The following is a 26,250-nucleotide window of genomic DNA, read 5'->3' on the forward strand; positions in this document are numbered from 1 at the left end:
CGTTTTATCCCCGCGCGGCTTCCGTCCGACTTCCGGGTGGGTGTGGCCCGCTTATCCGGAATAGCCTTGCAAGCTAGGCAGCAATTGCTACCTGGTAGCTAATTCGATTTTTGTGGAGCCGGTGTAACAACAAACAACCTCGTGTCAAGTTGCTACGCGCTGATTTTGGTGGCCGCGGCTTGCGGCTGTGATGCTTTGTCACGATGGGGAATCTGTTTGCCAAAAAGAAGCAGAGTCGAGTGACGGAACAAGACAAGGCCGTTTTGGTAAAGTCATAGCTGTTCCAAACGGACGCTTTTAATACGGCACAATAGAAATACATTTCCAGTTTATCCAATTCACGAAATGAGCATTGGAAACGGCTAAAAATGTTGCGTCATTTAGGATAACAAGCAACCTTTTGGCGGTGGCGGATCCCCAAAATGCCTCTCTGTAAGCTAAACTGTTTCAATCGCACTCAACGACAACTTTTTGCGTCTTTGCAGCAACTGAAACAGCAACGAGATAAACTGAGGCAGTACCAGAAGAAGATCGGCATGCAACTGGAGAAGGAGAGACTTTTAGCCAAGCAGCTGCTGAAAGATGGCAAGAAAGAGTAAGTTGGAGGAAAAACACACTAACAACAATGGCCAACTGTCAATGGCCGTTGTAGCGTCCGAAGCATCACAAACATTTTGAAACAATGTAAGTTTTTCAAGGACCTTTATTTATAACTGTTGATTTTTAGCCATGTCATTTTGCTTTGTTCAGCAAAGCGCTGCTCCTGCTGAAGAAGAAGCGCTATCAGGACCAACTGCTGGACAAGACGGACAACCAGATCAGCAACCTGGAGCGCATGGTTGGCCGGCCCCCGACAGCTCTGACCCCCGACATGTCGCTCGCTCGGCCTCATCGCCCGTCTGTCTTGCCGATGTTCAGGTTCAGGACTTGGAGTTCGCCCAGATTGAAAAGAAGGTCCTCGACGGCCTCCGAGTGGGAAACGAATGTCTGAAGAAAATGCACGAGGTGGGTGATGGCCGGCACCATGATGACGTCATTGTAATCGATGATGGTGTCATTGGCTATTCAGGAACATTCCATTCACTTGTTAATTTCAAAGTCAAGGTCCAAAAAAAAAGGCCAGTTAAACGACGAAGGTTTTTCAAAATGGACATTTAAGCCCCTCAAGGGTACATGTTGTGAGATTTCTCATCGTCCTCCATGAAAGCTGACTAATGAAACCTCAGCTTTTACTTTGGAAAGCAACATTTTGTTTTTGACAGATGGTACGAAGCAAACCAGCCGCCGAAATCCTCATTTATGTTTGAGCGTTTTCTGCACTGTCGGTTTGAAAGAACGCCACTTTGAGCTTGGAGCATTTTCCCTCCCCCTTCCAAGGTGATGTCCATCGAAGAAGTTGAGCGCATCTTGGACGAGACGCAGGACGCCGTCGAATACCAAAGGGTGAGTGGGCGCCGCATGCGCTCCACACAACTTGAAGCTTTTGCGCCATCGCACGTCCCCTCATGTTCCTCACATTCATTTTCATTTTTCACTCATCCTACCAAATAACCGGGCGATTGATATCTTCTCTGATCAGCAAATTGACGAAATGTTAGCGGGCTCGTTCTCCCAAGAGGATGAAGACGCCATACTGGCCGAGCTGGAGGCCATCACTCAGGTGCATCCTCATCATCGGCTTTTTATGATGATGATGATGATGATGATAACCTTTTTCTGTGACCTCCCGCAGGGAGACGTGCTGCTTCCTGACGTCCCGTCGGACCAACTCCCGGACACTCCCGAGGCTGGTGAGGAGAAAGCAGGTTTGTTCTTGTTGCTCTATTTCACTTTTAACTAACATGGCACCTGACTTAGTCGTCTCTCCTTTAGCGACAGAACGTCCGCGGAAGAAGGCAGAAATGTTAGCGGCGTGAAGATGGAGGAAATGATCTTCCAACAACCTTCTAATTACCTTCAATTTCTCTACAAACTTGAGCCCCGAGCGCAATGAGGTTCTTCCGAAAAGGCCCGTCGTGCGCTGCCATTCAGAACTGCTAAACTGCTCAAAGGCACACGTGTACTATGTAGGCCAGGGGTGCCCACACTTTTTGGACCGAAGATCTACTTTTCGATCAACTAACCTCCCGGGATCTACCATTACTGGCGCTAACAACTTCCGGTGACGTCATCACGCGCCATCGTAAATTCAAGATTTACCTGCTTTATTTTATTTTTAAAACATTTTCTTTTTGTGAAAATGAGACTGATAGGATGCAGCGTACATGAACACAAAAAATAGATTACTAACATGTACAAAGACACACAACTGTTTTTTTTGTTTTTTTTTCTCCTCGACACTCCTCGGAACCTGTCTTAGATCTACCGGTAGATCAGGATCGACCTAATGGGCACCCCTGATGTAGACTTTATTTTATTTTTTAACTTCAAAATCTTTTTAATGAGATCTGGTGCCAATTTCAAAATAAAAGGGGGCTGGATGATGGACATAAATGGAAACATTAAAAAAAAAAAGTTCAACCTGTGTGAGAAGCTCTTTGGCGTGTATTCTTTTCACAATAAAAAATGCTTGTACAGTATTTTGCTACTGCTGTTTGCTTTGACCACCAGGGGGCAGCACGTTTTCATTTTTTTGGGCATTAATTTTATTAACCTAGCCTGCAAGGTAAATTCTCGCGATATCTGTGAGTTTCCAAAATCCCGTGTGATGATTTCGGAGCCTTCAACACTGGAGCTGGCTGACCAATCACAGTGGGCGGCTGCGGCGAAAACTTTTTTCGGTTGACGATCACCTTGATTTAAAAATCAATGTCGTGTTATTTCAGACACCCTTGAGCTACAGCTTTACATTGAAAAAAAAACCGCCAACTGCCACTCAAGGCCACGATGCCATCCGTGCAGAATATCGAGATACCGACTCGGCGCTTTTTTTTTTTTTTGGGTGGAGGGGGTGATGCTCTGAGCGACTGAATGGATCCACGCCATGCGCGCGTAGGAACGAACGGCCAATGCGCATGAATCACGCGCGTGGATGTGGAGGTGCGTGAGCGTACGCGCCTCCACGTCCTTCAGGTGACCGACAACCCTGTTCGTCTTAGGCGACTTTTTGCCGGCCTTTGTTTGAGTTATTATTGGTCTCTGGCGTCAGAATGTTTGTCTGCGTGCCCGGGTTTGTGTGGGACAAAAGATGTGAGGAAGCTCCATCATGTTAGAAGTATTCAAGTGTTGTGTTAAAAGTGTCAAGAATTTGTGTCGAGATCGAGGGACGCGGTGACGCAGTACAGTGGGCGCGGCGAGCGACTGCGTAAAAACAACAAAAAAAATGAAGACGAGCGACTTCCCCGCCAGGCTTCCTGCGGCTCAAAATCCGAAGCAGCGTTGGGAACGTCAACGTTGTTGGATTGGAGCTGGTGGAGTGGCTCTGCGCCGGCTTTGACGTCATCAGCGTCCCCCTCTCCCAAGGTCCGCGAAGGCGGCGCCGTCCGCCTCTGCAAGGGGGGCACGCGCGCAAGCGTGGGTTCGCCGGTGTTGCTGTCGGTGGGACTTTCCTATAAAAGAGCACACCGAGACACCAGCTGAATTCCCGGCACACGTCCGCGCCGATTCACGCCGCCAACATGTCCAGAACCGACGAGGTCCAACGGATCACCGAGAACGTCTACAAGGTAAGACGCACGCACACGCGCGAGCGCGTTTCATAATGATCCTTTTTTTTCCACTTAAGCACGCTTTATTTTAGTGTACTGTCTGTATTATTGTGAGTGGCATATTTTACGGTATCATTCTGTTTATCTTGTCTTTCTGTCATATATCGATAATATGTGTGCGCTCTTTGCCAGTGTTGTCATTTTGTATTGATGTGCTGCTATGGCTCTCCTTGCCCACATGCCAGGGCATTGCAGTAGCTAAAATCGACTGTTTCTTCCTTTTGTTGGATGTTAAACTAGAGTGCGGGCTAATTAGTATGCAGGTGTCACACTCAAGGCACGGGAGGGAGGGGGGGGCGGGCAAATGTGGCCGGCCACATAATTTTAAGGGCCCATTCAAGGGCCCGCTAAATGTCTGTATGTCAAGTCTCCTGCAAAATTGATACATTTTTTTTTCATTGGGCTAGAAAATCTCCAGAAAAATGGATGATTATCTCTTTTTTTTTTTTTTACAAATATTGCAACCCCCCACCAACACCACCACAAAATCCCTTCTTAGCATGACGAGAGTTAAATATTTACAACAATTGTTTGGTTTGTAGTTTCCATGACTTTGAATTTCAAATTCAATTTGTTACGAAAAACATCATTCACAATTGCTATGGGATCTGACTGATGAATAAATTGGACAATGGCAGCCGTTTTAAAATTGGCATCAGTTCCGGGGTCAGTCGAACCCTTGTCCTTATGTGTCCTTGTGATGAAAAATATAAGATAAGATATCCTTTATTTGTCCCACACTGGGGAAATTTACAAGGATCTCAGGTGACCACCTCACCGTTGAAGGTCAACATGGCAGCACAAACATCTCAGCTGGCTTTCTTGCCGCCTCCCGCAGGATGCCACATTTCCAACCGGGTTTTATTATTCATTCATGGAGGTAAATGCTTCCCCTTTGAAAAAAAAACACTTCTGGCTATTTTGACACATGGCATAGTTTAGAAGTACACGGGGCCGAGTGGGTGTTTTACTGGCGGGTGGCCGGAGCATCATGGAGACCTGGTCCAGTCACGCATGAGGCCAAAGCCCCGTGACCTTTTCCTGTTCATCTTGCTATCAGAGTGAGACCTCAGTGTGCCTTCAAAGATGCAAACATGCACATTTTTCCATGCCTCACGCTGTGCGCTTGTGTGCCTCTCCGTGTGTGCAAAACGTGTGAGGAGGCTCCATGTTCATGTGAAAAATGCTTATGTCTCTGGATGTGTGTGTGTGTGTGTGTGTGCCTGTGCGTGAGCGACGTGTGGAGGCTCACCCACCGAGTCGTGATGATGATGATGCTGCTGGTGGTGCTGGTGCTTCTGCTGATGGGTGTGTGCATTGGCGGAGGTTGTGTTGTTGTTGTTGTGACAGAAAGACAAACAGACAAACACCATCTGCGCTCCCTCACAGTGCCACTTAGAATCCCAGCATGCCGCAGCCCCCCCTCGAACACACACACACACACACACACGCACACACACTGCTGAGTACACTGTAGTGTTGACTTAGCGTTGGTAAGATGAAAACCAATCGTCCTAACCATCATTCTGCATTAGGCCACCCCCCCCTCCGCCCCCCATTGAAACCTTCCCAGAGCCCCATCTGCACCCCCACCGGTATGCGGTAGCGCCACTTGACTGTGCAGCAATTTCAAGCCCAACATAAAGCCAACTGCTGCTCTTTATGTAAGCGCTGACTCATATCTCACACACACACACACACACACACACACACGTATGACAGCCCCACCCTCCCACATCCTTGCGTAACAAAAGATTCACGCACATATCCGTTCCGTGTTCTCCTTGCGTGTCACCAGAATGATTGCGGTTTTGCTAAGACCCACAACCAGACATTCAGGGGGGACCTTGAACTACACCTAGTCCTAAAACTAAAAACAGCTGGTACAACAGAACAAGCACCAGCTTGGATTAAATCATCATAAGATCCGGGACTACTATGAGATCAAGTACTAGAACTAGTTCTTACATCAAATTTGTGGCAGTGTAGAAACAAATCAGGGATGGCTCCAGGATTGCTTTTTCTCTGTCGGGGCAAAAGGGGGGGCTTGACAAACAGCAGGGCTGAAAAAATGATTTATCAATATATTTTGGAAGATAGTAAAATTCTGGAGGGGCTTTTCTGGAGCTACAAAGATTTGAGACGGGGCTGTACTTACCCCTCACCCCAGTGTCGCACCGTCCATGGAACCGATTGCTGACATATCAGTTCATTTCAATTAGGGGAGTCGATTTGAGATACAAACACGGTCACCGGATGAAGTCGTAACTCAAAGGCTGTGTGCTTGTGGCAGTGGAACGAACGTGTGTTGCGATCAGCTGTTTGGCAAGTCACATGACCAACGATGACACACTGCGCTCAACTGGACCTCAAGCGACTACCCGCGGAAAAATCATTAGCAAGTGCAGCGGGTGCTCGGTCAAGGTCGCGCAACTCCTCCTACTGTGCGTGTGCGCGCATGGCCCAGTAAGACGAGATTTCGGTGCGAATCGCACTCGCTCGACAACTAACGACGACACGCGTGTCTTCTCGCCGCAGTCCATCATGGAGCAGTTCAACCCGTGCCTGAGGAACTTTGTGGCCATGGGGAAGAGCTACGAGAAGGCGCTGACCAGTGAGTTCCGCTCACCTGTCGCCGTTCGCCGTCTCTTTGTCTGAACTTTCCGTCTGTCTCCCTTGTCCGTCTTGTCGTCTATGATTCGTTTGTCTTCCTCGCCACTCCATTGGGCTCTTTTCATGTCATGCGGCATCACTTCGTCGGCTTCCTTTAAAGTGGGTGCGCGTGTGTTCTGTCGTCGGCGCACAACGATCGCCGCGGACGAAGCATTTTTTAAAAACTTGATTTCAAGTGTGTAGATTCAGATTAAAATCATCGTGTGGAAAGTGTGGGCTTGTGAGCTTGGGTGTGAGTGTGGACGGCGTACGGGTGCGTGTACCGGATGCGGGTGCGCACTGAGGACGGAGAGCGCGCGCGCACACGCCGGCAAGTGGGACAGACGTCCTCTTGAGAATTGGGAAACGGGAGCAGGAAAGCGTCAAATGGAGGACAAGACACACTTTTGGGCACTTCACCATAAACCACTGCAATCATTGACGATCGCCAGGAGATGGCGCCTTTGCGACACTTTGGATTTGAGATCAGCACAGCTTTTGAGTGGAAGACAAAGATTAGGGGTGACTCCCGCCTTGTCACGTCGAGTATACGGGAGCTAACTACCAACACGTTGGAAGTCAGACAAGTTCAGTCCAACAGATTATGTAAACAAGGATTTTTTTTTTTACTGCAAGCGTGCTTACGGTCAAAACATGAGTGATGAGACTCACATTTTTCCGTCGGAGCTTTGCCGCATTTTCGTCTTTTTTCGTGTGTCTGTGACGTTAATCTTCTTTTCTAAATCCGGTCGCCTCGCACTTCTCCGAGCTGCCCGTCCATCGCCTCCCGTTTTGATTGACAGCTTGTCATGTTTTGATCGGCTACACTTTGGGAACTTTGAAAGGAGCTTTGTGTTGTGCCCAGTTCTGCTTTGCCGCTTTTGCCGCTCGCTTGGCCAGCCGCAAACTTCCTGACGCCGGCACGCTTCCGCCTGCCGAAAGCCGTTTGAACATCCGGCATTTCCAGCTGCACGTCCATCTTGAAGGCTTTTTTTTTTTTTTTTTGCGTAGATAAGGAGAAGAAAAAAAAATCAACAAGCGTTCTTGGAAGATGCAGTGCGCTCAGTGGTCCTCGCGGTCGTGGACATGGACATGCAGATGGAGATGACGGATGTGGCCTTTTCCCATATTGCGTGTCTGCAGGTGTCACGTCCGCGGCAAAGGGTTACTTCCACTCTCTGGTGCAGATGGGCGAGGTGGCCAGCGACAGCCAAGGCGCCAAGGAGCTCGGTGAGTCCTTGCGCTGGCTGGAGCAGGGTTTCCAGACACGCTCAGGCCTTCAAACCAGGCGTTCGGACTTCAGCGTACCCCCTAATCTCATGACACCAGCAGGCGTATCTTCTTTATCCCCCGCCTAGAGTGGCTAATTCTCACTCTGAGGGTTGCTGTGTACTAAAGGTCGTCTTAGAAGTGGATTAGCCGTTTGATTATTTTTGTCAGTTCGAGTGTAGCGCCCCTCGGTGGCCAAAGCGGGCATCACCAGAAGGAACACTACCATCAATTCAATTGCTGGGTTAAATTGCGGACCTTTGAATTCTTGACAATCAATTTAGGAGGCGACGTTTTGATGCAGTACAAAATTCACATTGTTTGGGGCGTTTTTAAAAAATCATTTTTCTGGGGGATGCCGTTTGGAATCTTTTGAATGGGGGAAGCGATGACATCATGTGAGGGATGCGTGCGTGCTCCATTCACTTTTGCTGCCGAATGAGTGATTGCGAATGGCGTCCGTCCCACTCATTCCCGCCTCCTCGTCGTCGGCGGCCCGTCTGCCTTCGCCCCCGCTCGCTCTGCAGTCGGGCGAACACGTCGCCTGCTAAAAATAGACGAGCGGAGCTCCTCTGGAGGTGGAGGGAAGAAGACGGACGGCCGCGCGTGTCTTCCAACAGGCCGACCAAATATGGTCTTGCAGTTCCGCTTGCCCTCGTTGGCCGTATCGGGGCCCCGGAAAAACATCCGCTAATCAAAGATTCTGAGCGTTTGCGTGGCAAGAATAAGAACAAGATGCTGCCCGTCATTCGTGTTTCAAAAAAAAATGTCTGCCATGTGTGTGAGAGTGTTTCAATCGTGGCGCTGAGAGAGTATTGGAGTGTATGAGAAGTGGATGTCGTCCAGTTCGTAGCAATGTGAGCGTCATCAAACCAGTCTTTGGAGTTTGACTCGAGTGTCTCGTCGGTGTCATCCTGATGTTTCTTTCCTATCAGCCGTGGATTAGAAAGTAGGGTGGGGGAATTGGGGGGGGGCGGATTTGTTTGCTAAAAACTTGTTTTTGTGTGTTTTTGCAACGCGCCGCATATTCAGAAGAAACAGCATGTAGGTAACGGCCGCACACGCACGTGTCACGGCCCACTTTGTGTTTTCCGTGTCACTGTGGATTCTTTTGTCACCATGACGCATTCGTCCCGCGCCTCTTCCTGCTCCTCCTCCTGGTTTTCCTCTTGGTCTCGCTTCCCCTTCCTCCTCTTCCGCATCTTCATCTTCTCTTCTCGCATCGTCCTCCTCCTCCTCCTTTCGTCCTCCCCCCTCGCCGTCTTCCTCCGCGGCCTCCCGCATGCCCTCGCCAACCGAAACGTCGCGTGACGGCCTCTGTCTCGTCCGCAGGGGAGGTCCTGTTCCAGATGGCCGAAGTGCACCGCCGCATTCAGATCCAGCTGGAGGAGATGGTGAGCGCTCAAACGCAAACTAATCAACCCAACCGGTGACAAAATAGCACAAAAATGCACAAGTGGCCTTTGAGTTCTTGTGACAGCAGTTTTTTTTTGTTCCCCCCCCCCCCCCCCTCCCAGTTGAAGTCGTTCCACAACGAGCTGCTGACCGAGCTGGAGAAGAAAGTGCAGATGGACGCTCGCTACCTCAACGTAAGACATTTGGCGCCGACACTCATCGCTTTGCGCTCCATTTGTGCCGGCTACTTGACCCCCCCCACCCCCCCACCCCCTCCACCCCATCTAGGCGGCGCTCAAGAAGTACCAGACGGAGCACAGGAGCAAAGGGGAGAGTTTGGAAAAGTGCCAGACCGAACTGAAGAAGCTGCGACGCAAAAGTCAGAGCGGGAAGACCCCCCCCAAGTACGGCGACAAGGACCTGCAGGTCAGTTGCGACCGCGCGACGCGCCAAACGCTGACCGCTTGCCGCTTCACGCCACATAACATCGAAAAAGAAGATTCGAAATGTATCTCGATGCGTGGATGCCGCGGCTCGAAAATGTAATCATTCCATTTGTCAAATCAGAACTGAGTTTTGTCACCCCCACCCCGCCCCTACCTAGGATCTATGCAAATTTCAATATGCTAATGCATATGCAAATGAGGCCCAGAATGTTGCAAAGCGGATGCGTCGGTGATCGCGGCGCTGCCTTACGTAAAACGGTGAGAGCGTGGGCCACGAGTGGCGCCGTCTCGCGCTCGAGCGCCACTCGCTCTTTACGTGACACACTTCCTGTTGTGTAAGGCTGCCTGTCAGGAGACGGGAACTTTTTTTTTCTTTTTTTTTTCCATCCACATCTACGCCTCTGCTCCACATTAGCCCATAACCGGTTTCCAGTTGTCATTTCGGATCCTAAATGAGGGCCTATAATAGGCCAGCGTAAGAGTGACCGGTCCCCCCCATCCTTTGACTGAGCGGCGACCGGTCTGCTCTGGTGGGATCCGGTTATTCAAAAGCCGAGGCACGTCACAAGACTTGAATTCCACTCACCGAGCATGCTGACCCACTTTGGGTCTGCGAGCGCACGTGTGGGCGGGAGACGGGAAGTACACAAAGTCATGATGTAACACACTCAAGTGTTTCCTGATCTGGGGTGGGGGGGAGACTGCGTTGTCATGGTGACGGGAAATCCTCCATCTTTGTGCGTGTGTGTCTGTCTCTTGGACCTTTCAACCAAATGTTTTGTCGTCCCAGCAGATGAGCGGCGCCATGCCAGAGGCCGGCGCCAAAACGCTGGCCGGACCTCCGCAGCTGGCGGCCTTGCGAAGCGCTGGCGGCCCGCAGGTGACAATTTCCCTCCCTTCAAATGCACACTTGATTAGGGACACTCGGGCACTAACTAGTCCTTTGTTAGTCAGTGACTCGTCAAGTGAGTGCACGCCCCAAAAGATTTTTGTTGGGATTGTAAATTTGCGACAAGGCAAGTTGACCGTGTTTGTCACGTGTGGCCGCAGAGGCTGATGGAAGGCGGCGCCGAACACTACCAGCAGTGGCCCGAGTCCGAAGTGGCGGCGGTGCCCCAAGGCAAGACGTCGTACTCCAACACGCTGCCCGTGCGAAAAGCGGCGCCCGCCAAGAGCAAAATCTCGCTGAGTAAGTCGGGATATTCATTCATTCATTCATTCATTCATCTTCTGAGCTGCTTGATCCTCACTGGGGTCGCGGGGGGTGCTGGAGCCTATCCCAGCTGTCTTCAGGCAGTAGGCGGGGGACACCCTGAATCGGTTGCCAGCCAATCGCAGGGCACACAGAAACGAACAACCATTCACACTCACACTCACACCTAGGGACAATTTAGAGTGTTCAATCAGCCTGCCACGCATGTTTTTGGAATGTGGGAGGAAACCGGAGCACCCGGAGAAAACCCACGCAGGCCCGGGGAGAACATGCAAACTCCACACAGGGAGGCCGGAGCTGGAATCGAACCCAGTACCTCTGCACTGTGAAGCCGACGTGCTAACCACTGGACTACCGGGCCGCCCTAAGTCGGGATACACGTCTGCAAATTGCTAGCGGGTTAAAAGAAGTGGCGGCGCAAACGCGTGACGTGCGTTTGCTTTCGTCCGCCAGCGGAGCCTCGCACGCTGCCGCGTTCCAGCTCGATGGCGGCGGGCCTGGAGAAGAAGCAGCGCGGCGGGCGGACGGCGCGGGTGCGGGCCCTCTTCTCGCACGCGGCCGGTGACAACGGCACGTTGCTCAGCTTCCAGCAAGGCGACGCCGTCACGCTGCTGGTGCCCGAGGCCCGCGACGGTTGGCACTACGGCGAGAACGAGAAGACGCGCATGTGAGTGTGCCCGCCCGCCGACGCCGACGACCTGCCGCTGACCTGCCGCTGACCTCTTGTGTTCCGCAGGCGAGGCTGGTTCCCCTTCTCGTACACCCGCGTCATTTCGGAGGACGACCCGGACACCGACGGACGACTTCCTGTTCACAGGTAAGTCAGCCCAGCCCTGCATGTTTTGGTTGCAATTTTTTTTTTGGCGTCTGCCATTATTAGAGCGATCGCTTTAACATTTTGGGATTTTATGGAGCGATAAGCGCCGGTCGATCTACGTCCCAACCCTCATCTATGGTCACGAGCTATGGGTCGTGACCGAAAGAACGAGATCCCGGATACAAGCGGCCGAAATGAGTTTTCTCCGCAGGGTGTCCGGGCTCTCCCTTAGAGATAAGGTGAGAAGCTCGGTCATCCGGGAGCCAGATGAGGTGGCTTGGGCATCTGATTCGGATGCCTCCTGAGCGCCTCCCTGGTGAGGTGTTCCGGGCATGTCCCACCGGGAGGAGACCCCGGGGAAGACCCAGGACACGCTGGAGAGACTATGTCACCCAGCTGGCCTGGGAACGTCTCGGGATCCCCCGGGGAGAGCTGGAAGAAGTAGCTAGGGAGAGGGAAGTCTGGGCTTCCCTGCTAAAGCTGTTGCCCCCGCGACCCGGCCCCGGATAAGCGGTGGATAATGGATGGATGGATGGATGGATAAGCGTCGGCAACTATGCGACGTAAATTATTTTTCATGCCATGGGACAAATCATTCGGGTGTTTTGTGTCATTTGACATCGTTTGGGTGTTGTGTTTCATATATTTGGTGTCACATGTTTTGGAGGTCATGTGACATCACTGATGTGAGACGTCACGTGTCGCACGTGCTCGTTTGTGTGCAGCCTCCATTCTTGGAGGAGCAGCAGCACCGGAAACCTTCTGGACAGAGACGCCACCTCTACCGCTGCCGCTGTCACCTTCGCCGACTACCACATCCACCCGCTGGCAAGACAGCCACGCCCCTATAGCGTCACCATGCCGGGTTTTTCGCAGGTACCGCATGATGCCGGGATAGCAAAACGTCACACATGGCAATGATGTCGCGGATATGAAATTAGCTGCGATCGCAAAGACAAACCAGACGAGTCTTGGCAAAAAAAAAAAAAAAGTTTGCCCCTCTTCCTGAGTTACATAAAGGCATGAGGATGGGGGAGGGGCCGGGGGCCTCAAATGCACCCAGGTGCGTAGGAGAGCTCAGTGACACACGTCAGCGGCTGACAGCGGCGCTTATGCAACTATGCTCTTGCATCACCCACAGCTCAGCGCTTCGTAACACTTCAACACCTGCGTGGGGAATAACTTTGAGGGTTTCGGGTCAACCCCAGCGAGCCCTCTGGATGCAAGAAACCGGTCCGCACGGGTGCTTCCGATGAACATTCTGTTTGTCTGGGCCTCGACGTTTGCCTTCCGGTGAGGTCATGTAGCAAGGGAGGCAGGCATTTATGAGATTATGTGAGCCACTCTCCCAGGAGAAGTCCAAAAGGTCACCAAATTTTCCGCCTCAGTGGTTGCTTGCGTTCGTTTGCTGCCCTCTTGTGGTGAATCTTGTCACTGCAGTCTGAAACCCCCGTTCTCGTGGATTGATTGATTGATTGATGGATTGCGTTTTCCTCACATCTCTTTCCTTCCCCGTGTTTGTGTGGGCAGGCAGCGGCGGACGAGTACGATCCGGCTCCCCGTTTCGTCGGCGGGTGAGCAACTTTTTTTTTTTTTTCTTCTTCATGTCAAGCGAGCACTTTAACTTTGTTGGTTTGATCATCCAAGACCTGCACTGTTCTTTAGTCTGGCTCAACGAGCATTTACGTGACGTAAGAGTCCTTTTATTCATTGTTAGTTCATCAAATCATTGCTTTGTTGATCATAAAAAAAATTGGTCAAGATTCAATTAATTATAAATATAAATATCAAGAAATGAGAATGTACTCACGATCAAAGCGCAATGAACTATTTTGAATTTGAATTCCATCACTTGGAAAGGTGCCGCACAAATACTGATTGACATTTTACTCTTTCTGTTTTCCTGTGTGCGTGTGTGTGTGTAGTACTTCCGAAGTCAAACTCATTTCCACAGTGTGAGAACCGACAAAGCGGGCTGCTGATTGACAACAGGAACAGGAAGCGAGCCCACCAGGAATAGTTCATGGTGGCGGCCGGCGGCTTTGTGGCGTCGGTTCTCCGCCTCAAGCGCAGGCGCAAAATTATCTATCATTCACACACATGCACACGCTTAGTTTCAGAATCTCAACAATAATCCCAATCATCCTAATCAAAGTGTATTTCTTGATGTGTGTGTGTGTATCACCAGTGGCATTTCCACACGCGTTCACTATGTAGTGAACGGAAATATTTGTCTTCTATGAGCACTTTTGATGACATTCTGTTCACGCCGATGATATTGCCGACATTCTCACGTTTTCTAGATCGCTGTCATGAATTTGTGTTGCTGTGTCTTGACATTATGATGGATATTGACATCATGCACACTGTTACGTATCATACATTTGTGTAGCCTGTATCATAGAACACACGAATATGTACAGGATATTTATTTACATGATGACACGTGGTTGCAATATTATGTATTAGGAAGACTATGCGTGAGTCATTCCACGCCAATCAGATATTTATTTATCTATTTACTTATTTTGCAATTCAACTTGCCAAGCATCCCCAAGAGGTGAATGGCCTTATAATAATAATACATCACATTTGTAAGCGCCTTTCACAACACTCAAGGACACTGTACAGCCAAGACCAATAATAAAACACAGATAAAATAATAAATAAAGAAAGAAAGATTTAAGGCGGGTAGGCAAGTCTGAATAGGTGGGTTTTGAGCTGGGTTTTGAATAAGGAAAGAGAGCCTTGTGGCTCAAAAGTCTGTATGGAGCTAATGCATGCTTTGACGGCGAAGGCGCAACAGAAAGCTGAACAGCTGGCATCAGCTTCCACGAATATATCAATTAGAAAAATAAAATATTACAAATGTATACAAGATGTTCTCCTGACACCCAGGCCCGCTTGTCCTCAGCTTGGAATGAACTTCACAACTTCAACTCAAATGTGTTTCAATCATTTCTCTGTTCTTCACACCGAGCCTGCAGTCCAGATCGAAGTACGATTGTTCACGTCAATAAAAGCTCGCTTTAGGGGAAAAAAAAAACCCTCAAAAGCTTGCGCAATCATCATTGAGCAGGACACAGCGCAAGCGTGAAGATCGCAAATTGCAAAATAACTTGGGATATCGATGTACAATGATGTGGAATAAATATTCCTTTGGGAGAAGCGTATCTCATTTCAATCATTTTAATCTTGCCTTTTTAATTGAAAGTGCTCAGTGTAAAATGCTTGAGCTGAAGACAGACAGAGTTCTGGAGCGGCTGTGTTTGGATCCGGAATCATTCATTTTCTAATTTTAGGTCATCAAGTAATGAGGTGGCCCATCTGTCTTGTTTGTGCAGCTTTCGGAGTGTGTCAATTCAATTGTGGCTGCCAGTCCAAAGGAATCCATTCTTTCTCCACAGAGCTCCCATCAAAGTGTGCCGACTACCCCCACTTTCCTCCAAAAGCCTTTTGACTTGAATGACCCCGCCCTCAGAGGTCACCATCTGCCATGTTGTGACGTGCAACTGGCCAGAAAACCCTCATCATCGTCAACATCACGGCCACCCGACACACACCGTGCACCTCTGATGAATGAAATTGAAATCGGCAAAACAATTCCAAAACAACATTCAAAAACACCCACATTTCATTTCGCAAATGGGGGGCGGCTTGTTTACGGATGGTCAGGAAAAAAAAGAAACATACGCAGAATAGTTTATTTTAATAATATACTAATTGTTCGATTTTTTTCAACTGAATTAGTCGAGTTATTTATTTCCTCAAATTATTGACGATTTATTGGCTTTATACTTGATGCCATTTTCCATGAAAATAAAATCATTCCTGAAATTTGTATGTATTTACTTTTATATGCAAGGGACAAAACTATCACCTTTTCCCATTTTTATTTTATATTTTATTTTATTTTCTGGGGTGAGAGGACGTTTGTCTGAGCCGTCAACTTCCGGAATCAGCTATGGATACAACCCACTTGACGAGTCATCAGTTTAGAGATGAGATCAGCCAATCAGAGGCAAGAGAAGAGGAGCCGGAATATCGAGCACGAGCCAATGGCTAACGGAAAAGGCGGAACTGATGGACGCCTTCGTGAAAAGATGTTGTTGACTTTGAATATTTGGTGGTTTTCGTTCTTCCCTGGTCCCAGTTAACTGACGGAGTGCGTAAATTCTCCCGTTAAGTGGACGTTGGCATTCCCCGTTCGTCGGAGAGTTTCTTTAGTAATGCGGCTCTTCACATGCTAAAGTAAGTTTGTGTCCGCGTTTTTCGGCGCGTAGGAGGTGAGCTAGCGTTAGCTTGCGCTGTTGGCGCTTTAGCTTGTGCTCTGTTGGCCTTATTTTTTTCCCTTCACATTTTGGAGCAGAAAACATGAAATGTGTTGAGCTGTAAGCTGTCGTAAATGTGTGTGCCACTGTAATCTCTTTTCGTGTTCTGTACTTTGCGTCGCTGCGTGGTCGTCGTGGGTAGCATTTAGGATCATACTGACTGACTATTGATTTTGTTCTTATTTTTCATGTTTTTCACCACGTTACTTATGCATTTCCTTGGCCACCTCGGGGCAACATAAGACGAACTGATAGATAATGTTGAGACATCTTATTCAACTCATCTTTCCTTGTCAGTACCGCACTAATATGGTCTGTAACAGGAGCTCCTTTAGCTGCCAGCAGTGTAGAAGCACCTGTGGATGAAGCCTTTCAGGACCTGGATTTACCACCTCAGATTATTTTTTTTGTGGGAAGGACCACGGAAGAAAAAAAAAAAATTCCACAGCACCTGAGAGGTTGGGAATGAGCGGTGGACACCATTCACCTGGTTATGTGGAATTTGGCTGGTTAGCTGCATGCGAATGCGGCTCAAGTTTTCAGTGATATGAGCAGAATGCAAAGGCGGTTTCTGTTGTTTGTAGCCATGGTAATGCGAGCCGCTTTGTTGTGATCAAATGAGCCGTGGTCTTATGCCCAGGTGTGAAGTGAAGGATGCACGCCACGCGAAGCCCCTCGTCCATCTCGGCCACCCCGCCGGGGGACGCCCTGGACCTCAGCTTATCCGGCTCGCGGCTCTCTTTCTCCAAGAGACCCGGCGGCGGTGCCGGCATGTTGCCCGCCGGCAAGTTCTTGGCCCGCTCGGTGTCCGTGTCGGCGCCGTGCGAGGCCCGAGGCAAGCGCAACACCCTGGTGAGGAGGAGGAGCCGCCGCTGCGCATTGAAAAACTTGCGGCAGTGGTCTGGGGAAAACATGCGCCTATCTCCGCAGGGCGACGGCGTGGGAAGTCCTCGCTCGGTCAAGAACCTGCGGCGCTCCAACAGCACCACACACGTCAGCCAGCAAGCACACTTTGTGCTCAGGTACCATTGTGAGATCACTTGACACACACACACACACACACTCCTTTTTGTGTGCATGTGTGTGTTGTCACAAAACAAAAAGTCTAGAGGGTGGGGTCAAGACCTTCGGGTCAGGTTACCCTCACCCCACCCGGTGGAGCCAGTGCGAGAAGAAAAGTGTGCGCTCTTTGTGCCTATTGTTCGGCATCTGTTCATACCCGAAGCCTGCCGCCCCCCCACGAGCCAGTCTTCAAGTCCAGGAATGTGCATCCTGAATGCTGAAGTGGCCTTGTGTTTGGGTAGCCGCGTTTTCAACACCTCCCCCGAAATATCCTCGGTACAGAGTTGCCCGAGGCTAAAAACGCAACGCAACACGACATTGTTAAGGACTGGGAAAAGTGTGACTCACATTTAAAAATGATGTGTTCCAAATCCACTTTTAAAAATTATTTAGTTATTTATTTTAATGTAGAACATAGAACAAAATGAGTGTGTATTTGCATCAGTGTTACTTTTGCTCCTTTCAGTCCGGACCACCACAGCGGCGACTACCTGACCGTGTTCAACAGCGGCGCCGACGGCCGAAAGAAACCGGACGGGACCACCTGGAACATCTTGGTATACATACACATACGCACACGTCTCATCTACAAAGCCTTTTCACACGTGTCTTTGCCATGACGTCAGGACGAGCAACCCCGGGCACCCGCCGCACTCCCCGTTGGCCGTAGCAGCGCCAGCGCAGACGCACCCAGCGGCATGAAGAGACGAGACCCTGCCGCATCATTCACTGCCAACAACAGGTTCCGTTCACTTCTATGAAAATGTATTTTATTTTTTTAGTTTGTTTACAAAATCTTAAATGGTAGAATTATTTAAATAGACTGGGGGAAAAAAGATTTTCTATTCTTCCCCAAAAATATTATTTTAATTCTCACTGCTATTGTCGCCGAATCAATTTGGATGGAAGAAAACAAGTATTCTTCCTTTGAGATCCTAATGCCTGTTCTCGGCTAAGGAGCAACAAGGGCGCCGTGGGCAACGCCGTCACCACCATCTTGCACAACAACCACGGCGACAAGCCGCTGACCCCCAAAAGCTCCAACCAGAGGCCTCCCTTCAAGTACGTCCTTCCGCCCAGCTTCCAGCTCGCCCGCGACGGCCTCTGCGACTGCCGCTGCTTTTTCTTTCAGCAACCTCCTGAAGGCCAGCGCCAACGACGACGTCTCTCTGGAGAATGGCTCGCTCACAAAATCCCAGAAGAACTTTTCCTCCACTTCGTCCAACAACAAAAGTTCGGTTCCGCGCGACAGCCCACCACCGCAGCGCTGCAACCAAGTCTCTGAGGAGGAGGCCGAAAGGTTTTGCCATAAAAGTAGTTATGTAGGATTTCAAAATCCCCAGCTCATTGATTTGGCTTTGCCACAAAAAACGGCTAATATTGAAAAAAAAAAGTACAATAAAATACAAATAGCGAAATCTAAATATGCGACTGTGGATGGAGTTCTTCCGAGTGCTAAAGTGTTTCGAACCTCGCAGGTACATCCAGCAGGTCAACCAGGCGGCCGTCACCATCCAGCGCTGGTTCAGGCGACACGCCAGGCGGCGCCGCGCCAACCGGGCCGCACTGCGACGCATCCTGGACAGCAAAAGAAAGGTCTGCAGGGCTCCACAAAGCCATTTTTGTTTTTTTGCAACGTCCTACGAGTGCGCCGGATGTCAACGACATGGATCGCTTGCGCTCGCAGGAGTGGCAGGAGCGAGCCGAGACCGAGAGTCACCTGGAGACTCCTCGAGACGACCGCAAGCTGATTCGAGAAGAAAAAGCTCGCCAGGCGCGCCTTGCCGCTATCCACGTAAGTGATCACCAGTGTGTTTCGACCTTTACAAAGACTTTTTTGATTGCTTTTTTGATCCTTTTGTACTTTAACTGGAATGAATGCACCAATTGTCGATGATTTTGTATAGCCAGAAATCCGTTCGGCAATTATTTAGTGACATCAAGTAATTAAAGGTTTGTAGGCCATGGGTGCATTTCAAATATTTTATTTATAAAGGACGTCCCCTGTATATACAGAACCGGTGAATTTAATTGGAGCTATTTAGCCACTATTTAATGGATATTTGTTTTCATTTTGTTTAAATAAGAAATGGCCTTGCCTCAATGTCTCCCTCTTGTGGTCACTACAGGAGCTGCAGCAGAAAAGAGCCCAGCATCCTCCTTCTCAATCTCCTCAACTTCTGGGCCCAGAGGCAGACGTAGAGCACCGCAGGGCGAGCGGCATCGCCCCAGGCAAGAAGCCAGCCAAGATTTTGTCGAGTCGCGCATCTCCAACCAACAGCGTCAGCGTGTCGCCAACACACGCCAAAGCCAACAACACGGGTGCGTGTGTTATGTGTGCCAGTCTGAGGCGCATGTGAGCGCATTTATGTCCATACGTGTGTGATGTCCCCGGTACTCATTCAGCACATGCATGCACGTGTATCGCATGCATGTGCCTTTGTGTCACAGACTTCCACGCGAACGCGGCAGCCGACTTGAGCGAAGTGAGCTTCAGGGCGGTATCTCCGGTGTTGACCAATCACAGAGCCTCGCCGTGCGCGCAGGTCTCCAGTCTCCTCCCTTTCCGAGCGCCTTTGCGGGTCTGCAGTTCTTCTCATCTTTTTTTTTTTTTTTGTCCTTGTAGGAGCGCAACGGCGTCACAGAGGAAGATGATGGCGACGACAGGGAGTCTATACGTCAAGCGACACCTGGTTTGTCTCGCCTGGCGGTCCCCGAGCCCAAGCCTTGTGACGTACGTGCAGGTTTATGCCAGCCGTGGGTGTGACACAGCAAATCTAGGCCTGTAATATTTGTGGCACATGTACCCCCTGAAACTGACTGCTGCAATGCCGCCCCCTGTTGGTGGTGTTGTGTAGGATCTGCAGCCGCCAGCCCAGATCAAGCCGGGAAGCGGCAGGCGAAGTGCCAGCGCCAGGCTTCCCATGAGCGCCAGAAGTCCTCCTTCGACCAGGAATGTCAGCCCTGTGTCAGCGGCAGATGTCAAGGCTAAGAATGCGCCATCTGGCCGCCGCCTTCCGGACGAATTTGCCGAACTGTCCTCTTTCCGGACCCTTTCCCCCTCCTTGCCCAGTCGCGGCGGTTCTCGGTGTTCTCAGGTAATCGGCCACGTCACTCACCCGGGGATAGATATGCGGAGTCCTTGATCGTTACATTTGTCCATTGTAGTTTTTTTTTCTTCCGACTATGTTTTTACTGTCCTGTATTCCCCGTGCTCCAGGAGCATCCTCGCAGGCATTTGAGCGGCGAGGATCGATCCTGCGCGACGTCCAAGTCCACCCTCAACGACCTGCTGGACACCATCAAGCTGCTGGAGGAGGAACCCGAGCGTCTTTCCGAGCCTAAATGTTACAACAAAGACAAATACGCCTGGATCGACCAGGTGAGAGCGCGGCATGATGGAAAATTGACTTTTGAACGGCTCGTGCCGTCAAACTTGATTTCCTTTTCAAGGACGGCGATGCGGATTCGCTGACGGCCGACAACCTGGAGCGCCACGTCCAGCTCAGCCTGCCGCCGCTGCCGCCGGACGGAGACGCCGCGGCGCTGCTGTCGGAGGCCAAGCTGCAGAGCATCATGAACTTCCTGGACGAGATGGAGAAGTCGGAGCAGGAGCGCCCGCGTTCCACCGCCTCGCACAGAGAAGTCAGTCAGTCTGAGGCTGCCTGCCCCCTGCCTCTCCATCTTGTGTGCATTTTTTGAAAATAAATTTTTACATCTCGTAATTTTGCCATTGGCAGCATTCATTTTGTTGTTAGTTAGTTAAAAATCCCAATCCGGTAATGCTGGCATTGCTCTTGGCATGTTGTCAGGCAGCATTTTTGGAGGAGGAGGCAGCGCTTGCGTTGGACCCTGCCTCGGCCACCGCCACCCAAGTCTTGGGATCCATTATGAAGATCAAGATGGAGCTGGAGGAGAAGAATCGCCTGGTGGAAATGCTGCAGAATGCACTGGTAACAATACAACAGTGTGTCCCCCCCACCCCCGGCTTAAGGCCTGTCAGCGCGTTGACGATTTCCTTCCTGTCCCGGTCAGGCCCAGCAGAGAGAGCTGACGGTGCAGCACGTGAAGGAGACGGAGAAGGAGCTGAGCCGAAACCTGCAGCTGCAGAGGGACCAGTACGAAGCCACGGTGCAGAGACACCTCACCTTTATAGACCAGGTGGGCATGTTGCACAACCGCCAGCGACCTCAACGGAAGCGTGAAGATTTCCCAAAAAGTCTGGCCATTTCAACAATGCAAAAAGATGCTTGAAAATACCATGATGGGTTCTGGAGAAATATCTGTATTAAAAAAAAAAAAAACTTTCTACGTTCACGCTAACATGCCCCTCCGTCCTCAGCTGATCGGCGACAAAAAAGCTCTGAGCGAACGATGCGAGGGCGTCATCGCCGAGCTCAAGCTAGTGGACCACAAGTACACCAAGAAGATCTCCCAGATGCAGGAGCAGCATGAAATGGTGACCGCCGACTCACCTTGGCCTTCTGGTTTCCGTAGCCTTCCCGGCCACACACTCGTGCGCACTTTGTCCTCACTCGTGAGGTGCTTCGGCACACTATTGAATGCTCAAACGGCTTCCCATAAAGCCGCTTGAGCATGCAGGGCCATTTGCGACTCAAATTATCCTGCAAACCTTGCTGGAAGGTCATCAAAGATTTCTCAAGGAAGTTCATTTTTAAAAATAACATCTGGCTTCTGCTGCACGTCTGGCTTTCTTTGGTTAAACGACGTCTTCTTCTTCCTCCTTGTCATCGCCGTTGCCGCCGGCGCCGCCGTTGAGGCCGCTTCTCCTTCCCCGCGTCAGGTTTGGCAAATCCTGGGTCCGCTGTGCGAGGTAACGCTTGCCACTCCCCCTGCGGCGCACTCCGCCGCTTCCATGCCGCCATCTTTTCTCTTTTTTTTCCCCCTTCGCTCGTTTGTGCAGCGCACTGTCCGTCCTGCCGGATGCTCACTGTCCGTGTGAGTCCTCATCATCACCACCACCACCACCTCGGCCAAGTCTTCATCCTCCCGCTGCTCCTCACATTTCTTGTTGCATGTTAACGCACACTCGACACCAGCTGACCGTCCTCCTTCCGGGAGCTGCAAGTGACATTTTACCTCGTACTCTTCTCTTCACCCCTCCCTACTTCCTTACATCCATCCTGCTGCTCCTCCTCCGTATATTCCCCCATTTTCTGCGCCATCTCCTCCTTCCCTCCTCATCTTCTTTTTCCTCCTCCTCTTCCTCCTTATCCTGCTTCTTGCCCCCTGACAGGAGATCAAGAAGCTGAAGGAGCTGATGAGTGTGACGGAGAAGATCCGGCGGGAGAAATGGATTGATGAGAAAACCAAGAAGATCAAAGAGATCACAGTCAAAGGTGAAACCGACGCGCGCCTCCCTGCCTGCCCCCCCCCCCCCCCCCCCCCTCTGTATTTGTCCCGTGCCTATTATTTCTCATCCTCGGCTTCCTTCTCCTCCCGCTGGCCAGGCTTGGAGCCCGACATCCAGAAGCTGATCTCCAAGCACAAGCAGGAGCTGAAGAAGCTGCACACGCTCCACGAGGCCGAGCTGCTGCACGCGCACGAGCAGGGGGCCGAGCGCTGCGCTCGACAGTGCGAGGAGCTGCGGAGGCAGCTGGAGAACGAGAAGGAGGAGCAGTGCCGCAAGGAGCGAGACTTGGCCCGCCGCAAGTTTGAGAAGCAGCTCCAGGAGGAGGAGATCTCCCTGCAGCAGCACAGAAAGCGCATCCACAAGGAGGTGGCCGACGAGAAGGAGCGCTTGGCGCAGCTGGCGGCCAGGTACGACCTGAGCGCGGGTGGCCGGCGGGTTGAAACGGAGGCGGCGGCTGCTTTCAAAGACCTCCGTCGTGTTCAGGCAGCACTCGGAGATGGAGGAGTTGCGTCGACGCATGGAGGAAAACTCCTGCATCGCCGGAAGGGTTTTCAGGGAGGAGCTGGACAAAACCAGAGAGGAGCAGGAAAGGAGACACCAGGTGGGGGACCGTCGGCCTGCACCAGATTTTTTATTTATTTTTTTTAGCTTTTCAAAACACATTCTCAACAACAAACAAAAACAACAAACAACATTACCCGTTTGGTAGCGTCACATTATATTGATTTATTAAAGATGTACAACGTAATTGTTTTTGCATTAGAGGGGCTTTGGCGCCGCCTTGTGGCCACTTGGCACATTTTATCGAGCGCACAAAAAGTTGAGTGAAAGCAAATTTGAGCATTTTGGATGTACCGGTACTTGATTGTGTCCTCAGGCGGAGCTGACGAAGCTTCAGGAGCGTTTTGACCAGGAAAAGATGAGCTGGGAGGAGGAATATAGGAAGAAACAGGTGAGACGGTCGGAAGCAGCGCCCATCCGGACCCCCGCGGTGGCCCATGCCCGTGAAATGCGACGGTGTGCCAGTTGCCGATGACACGTTTTGCCGCTTAGGAAGCGGGACTCCTGAGACACGAGCGCCAGCTGCGAGAGGAGCTGCGGCAGGAGCGCGACAAAGAGATCCAGCTCGCCATCTGGACGCTGGAGGAGGAGACCAGCAAGGAAAAGGAGGAGAGCGAACGAGCCGCACAAAACAGGTAGCCCATGTTACGAAATTTCCGCTCGCAGCCGCGATCTTGGTGCGAGCGGCGCACGTCAGCCGTTTGCCAGACAAGCTGAGAATGTTTTTTGTTGGTCAGGGTGAATCGCGTGCGGGAGGCGTACGAGGCGGAGCTGAAGGAGTTGGAGCGTTCCCTGAGGGAAGCCCTGGACAAGCAACAGGAGCTGAGGAAACATCACATGGACGCGCTGCAACAAGTCGACGCGCTCAAGGATGCACTGCGCCGCAAGGAGGAAGACCTGCTCATTGTCACGCAGGTGAGAAATGACATCGCCTCGCCTCGTGTGGCATGCCAGAACATTTTTTGTGACATGTTGAAATCACGCGGCATATGAATTCACACCACGCTGCGTGACATCACGCGTCATCGCTCGCCACCGCGGCTCAGCCTTTTGTTTTTGCGCCACGTTGGTCTGTTGAGAACCGGGACCAACTCCTGGAGGAGCGCCACAGTCTGGCCTCGGTGATCCAGCAGGAGTTCGACGCGCGCCTGCTGCTGGCCGAGGAGGAGGCGCAGAGGGCCAGGGTGGAGGCGGAGGAGGTGCGCGTCACGCTGCAGGCGGAGGTGGACAGGATCAGCAAGGAGAAAGAAGACGAGCTCCACGAAGTGCACCAGCGGTAAGCAACCAAAGTCTTTGCTTGTGTCGAGAATCTCCGCCGCCTTATCGGGCCCACTTCCGTTGCGATGCTCACGGATGACATCATCACCTTCAGAGTCAAGGCGGCCATCTTGAAGAAAGACGAGGCGGTCAATGCTCTGCGGCGGCAGCACGAGGTGAGTGGCGTGAGCAAGGACGCCGTCTGCTGTTTGGTTGACGGCGGGCGGGAGTCAACGCCGTCCCTTTGCTGTCGTCCGATAGGCTGCTCTGAAGAGGGCGGAGCACCTGGAGGCCTTGTGGGATGAGCAAAGGAGGCAGCTGATGGAGAAATGACCTCAAGACCGCACTCTGAAGTACTCACTCGCACCCTCACAGGAACGTTTCTAGTGTGTCGTGGGTATTTATTTTTTTTAAATGGATATCATCGGGAAAAAAAACACGCGCTCCTTTTCAATGTTTTTCATGCGGCAGGTAAATCCACCTGTTGCGGATCGTCTCACCGCTCCGCCGTTTTGTGCCGATGACTGACATTGATGTCAAAGTACCTTCAGGTTCGCATTGCGAACGTCACCGCTGGCCTCTTTTCTGTTTGGTCACCTGACCTTTGAAATGCAAGGCCAAGTGCACTTTGACCTCAATTTCAGTTGAAAGTAGAGGGTAGCGGAAGGCCAAAATGGCCGCCACCTAGGTTGGATGAAAATCGCGCTGCTGGATTCTTATTCCACGAAGGCAATTTTCATCAGAATACCATGCTTGGACTCGGTGTAACGCAAGGTGACCTGAAGTCGTATCTGTGAAGTCACAAGTGACAGGAAGGATCAGCTGGAACAAACTGAACCCCCTCTCGCCCCCCCACACCACTTTCTGGCCCCTCCCACGACGAAGCAAGAATGTCTCAATGATCCTCAGATCTTTTCCAGATGTTTCTGTGACCAGCCCGGGCAGGCCTGCACCACTGAGGGTTGGGTGGAGCCGGGTTGTGTAATTTATAGTGACTCGTGTTTTGTTTCTGGGAAGCGGGCAGGAAAGACTGTCGAATGTTCTCAAAAAAAGAAGAGGACTTGTCGGGATGGGCGATGTGTTTTGAGGTGGCCTAATTGCAGTGTGGATGCGCCAGCATGCACCGAGAAGAATGTTCAGGTGGGGGAAAAAAAGTTTGGGGGGTGGGTGCTCTCCGAGCACATCAAGTCACGTGACCAAAACGAAGGACTAAACGGAAAAATGAAGGAAACCCGTGCTGATGTATTCATTTTCACTTGTTATTTATTGTGGTGGAAAAAGCTGCTGGACCACCGGGGGGGCGAAATAACATTTTTTTTTCTTTCTTTCAAAATGTGTTCATGAAAAATCTATTGATACTTTTTCTACTCTGTCCAGTTATCAGATGTCTTGTACATAATAGAAGATGTACCACCCTTTTATTTGAGTGAAATGCGCTCAACAATAAACGTTAGCGAGACGAATGTCACCCTGTCCGTTCGCAAGCCTGGGTCTGTTCTTACAGATATTGGACAGATACGAATCTGAGCTCTAGCTAACTCCAACGTCATTTGAACTTCCTTTAAGCGATCAGTAAAGGGAGCATTTTAACCCAGACTGGAATTTGAACACCATCACAAAGTACTTCTGAGCTGCCCTTTGCTGCCTCCAACAGGACAAAACGTGATGTCAAGGGGGGGGGGGCAAAGTACTGCGCGTCTTGTGACCCACTTTGCTCCGGAGCTTTTCTTCCGCTTTCAGCGCATTTTGCTTTCTGCCGATGAAAGCCAAGATAGCTGGCGGGCCTCGGCGCCGCGCCGCACGCCAACAAAAGAGCCCCTGTCACCGCCTGCGGGTTCCGATCTCAAATCCAAAGAATCTGGAGGAGACACTTTGACCCCCTCCCCCAAGGATGACTTGACATACGTGGCAAGAAGCCAAGCAGTCGACATGCACAGAAAGACGCTCAGGCTGGGCCCATATGTGGAAGTCACGTCATCAAAAGTTGTTGCCTTGAGCTTTTGCCACGAAAAGTGATCGTAAATATCACAAATATTTTAGTATCAACTCATATCTCATGATTTAATTTATTTGCTGTAAACAGTGCTTAACAATTTTACATTTAGGTAAAAAAAAATTAAAATCTACTCGCAAAGGTGTACTCCATGAATTAATTATACAGTGTAT

At 50.8% G+C, this 26,250-nt stretch overlaps 3 protein-coding genes across 9 annotated transcripts; all 3 read left to right on the plus strand.

Moving 5' to 3' along the window:
• The first annotated feature begins 15 nt into the window (after positions 1–15).
• Positions 16–2,579, plus strand: chmp6b (charged multivesicular body protein 6b). The gene is made up of 8 exons (XM_052069550.1): positions 16–266; positions 486–595; positions 751–838; positions 919–1,005; positions 1,378–1,443; positions 1,580–1,660; positions 1,733–1,805; positions 1,873–2,579. Exons 1-8 carry the CDS (start codon positions 204–206, stop codon positions 1,914–1,916), a joined length of 612 nt encoding a protein of 203 aa, XP_051925510.1. The 5' UTR covers positions 16–203; the 3' UTR covers positions 1,917–2,579.
• Positions 2,580–2,739: 160 nt separating this feature from the next.
• Positions 2,740–14,065, plus strand: baiap2b (BAR/IMD domain containing adaptor protein 2b). Of its 6 annotated transcripts, none has more exons than XM_052069546.1 (14): positions 2,744–3,665; positions 6,246–6,321; positions 7,503–7,589; positions 8,661–8,672; positions 8,961–9,022; positions 9,146–9,217; positions 9,312–9,449; positions 10,260–10,349; positions 10,520–10,658; positions 11,136–11,349; positions 11,419–11,499; positions 12,225–12,375; positions 13,030–13,073; positions 13,425–14,065. In XM_052069546.1, exons 1-14 carry the CDS (start codon positions 3,618–3,620, stop codon positions 13,456–13,458), a joined length of 1,248 nt encoding a protein of 415 aa, XP_051925506.1. In that variant the 5' UTR covers positions 2,744–3,617; the 3' UTR covers positions 13,459–14,065. The 6 variants fall into 6 exon arrangements, 4 of the variants coding, with proteins under 4 accessions (XP_051925506.1, XP_051925508.1, XP_051925509.1 ...); XM_052069547.1 differs by having other exon boundaries at positions 2,746–3,665; positions 10,263–10,349; XM_052069548.1 differs by lacking the exon at positions 8,661–8,672.
• A 1,495-nt stretch (positions 14,066–15,560) lies between these two features.
• Positions 15,561–25,557, plus strand: cep131 (centrosomal protein 131). 2 transcript variants are annotated; one of them, XM_052071768.1, is made up of 28 exons: positions 15,561–15,750; positions 16,471–16,682; positions 16,761–16,852; positions 17,359–17,449; positions 17,519–17,634; positions 17,850–17,954; positions 18,025–18,192; positions 18,371–18,488; positions 18,580–18,687; positions 19,022–19,214; positions 19,344–19,438; positions 19,519–19,626; positions 19,751–19,990; positions 20,113–20,274; positions 20,346–20,537; positions 20,705–20,845; positions 20,928–21,053; positions 21,235–21,351; positions 21,697–21,726; positions 22,150–22,252; positions 22,364–22,673; positions 22,750–22,867; positions 23,144–23,218; positions 23,320–23,462; positions 23,565–23,742; positions 23,907–24,103; positions 24,200–24,260; positions 24,346–25,557. In XM_052071768.1, exons 2-28 carry the CDS (start codon positions 16,485–16,487, stop codon positions 24,415–24,417), a joined length of 3,657 nt encoding a protein of 1,218 aa, XP_051927728.1. In that variant the 5' UTR covers positions 15,561–15,750; positions 16,471–16,484; the 3' UTR covers positions 24,418–25,557. The 2 variants fall into 2 exon arrangements, with proteins under 2 accessions (XP_051927728.1, XP_051927729.1); XM_052071769.1 differs by lacking the exon at positions 21,697–21,726.
• Positions 25,558–26,250: the final 693 nt, after the last annotated feature.

Source organism: Hippocampus zosterae, chromosome 7, assembly GCF_025434085.1.
Source record: "Hippocampus zosterae strain Florida chromosome 7, ASM2543408v3, whole genome shotgun sequence".
In the NCBI taxonomy this organism is placed as follows: Eukaryota; Metazoa; Chordata; class Actinopteri; order Syngnathiformes; family Syngnathidae; genus Hippocampus; species Hippocampus zosterae.

Excerpts from the sequence above, each read along its gene's own strand:
- chmp6b (XM_052069550.1), top strand. The coding sequence starts at position 204 with ATGGGGAATCTGTTTGCCAAAAAGAAGCAGAGTCGAGTGACGGAACAA. Across the intron at positions 596-750 it reads CTGAAAGATGGCAAGAAAGA|CAAAGCGCTGCTCCTGCTGA; the intron begins GTAAGTTGGAGG and ends TGCTTTGTTCAG. Across the intron at positions 1,006-1,377 it reads GTCTGAAGAAAATGCACGAG|GTGATGTCCATCGAAGAAGT; the intron begins GTGGGTGATGGC and ends CCCCCTTCCAAG.
- baiap2b (XM_052069546.1), top strand. The coding sequence starts at position 3,618 with ATGTCCAGAACCGACGAGGTCCAACGGATCACCGAGAACGTCTACAAG. Across the intron at positions 3,666-6,245 it reads TCACCGAGAACGTCTACAAG|TCCATCATGGAGCAGTTCAA; the intron begins GTAAGACGCACG and ends TTCTCGCCGCAG. Across the intron at positions 12,376-13,029 it reads CCATGCCGGGTTTTTCGCAG|GCAGCGGCGGACGAGTACGA; the intron begins GTACCGCATGAT and ends TTGTGTGGGCAG.
- cep131 (XM_052071768.1), top strand. The coding sequence starts at position 16,485 with ATGCACGCCACGCGAAGCCCCTCGTCCATCTCGGCCACCCCGCCGGGG. Across the intron at positions 17,955-18,024 it reads AACCAGAGGCCTCCCTTCAA|CAACCTCCTGAAGGCCAGCG; the intron begins GTACGTCCTTCC and ends TTTTTCTTTCAG. Across the intron at positions 22,253-22,363 it reads CAAAGAGATCACAGTCAAAG|GCTTGGAGCCCGACATCCAG; the intron begins GTGAAACCGACG and ends CCCGCTGGCCAG.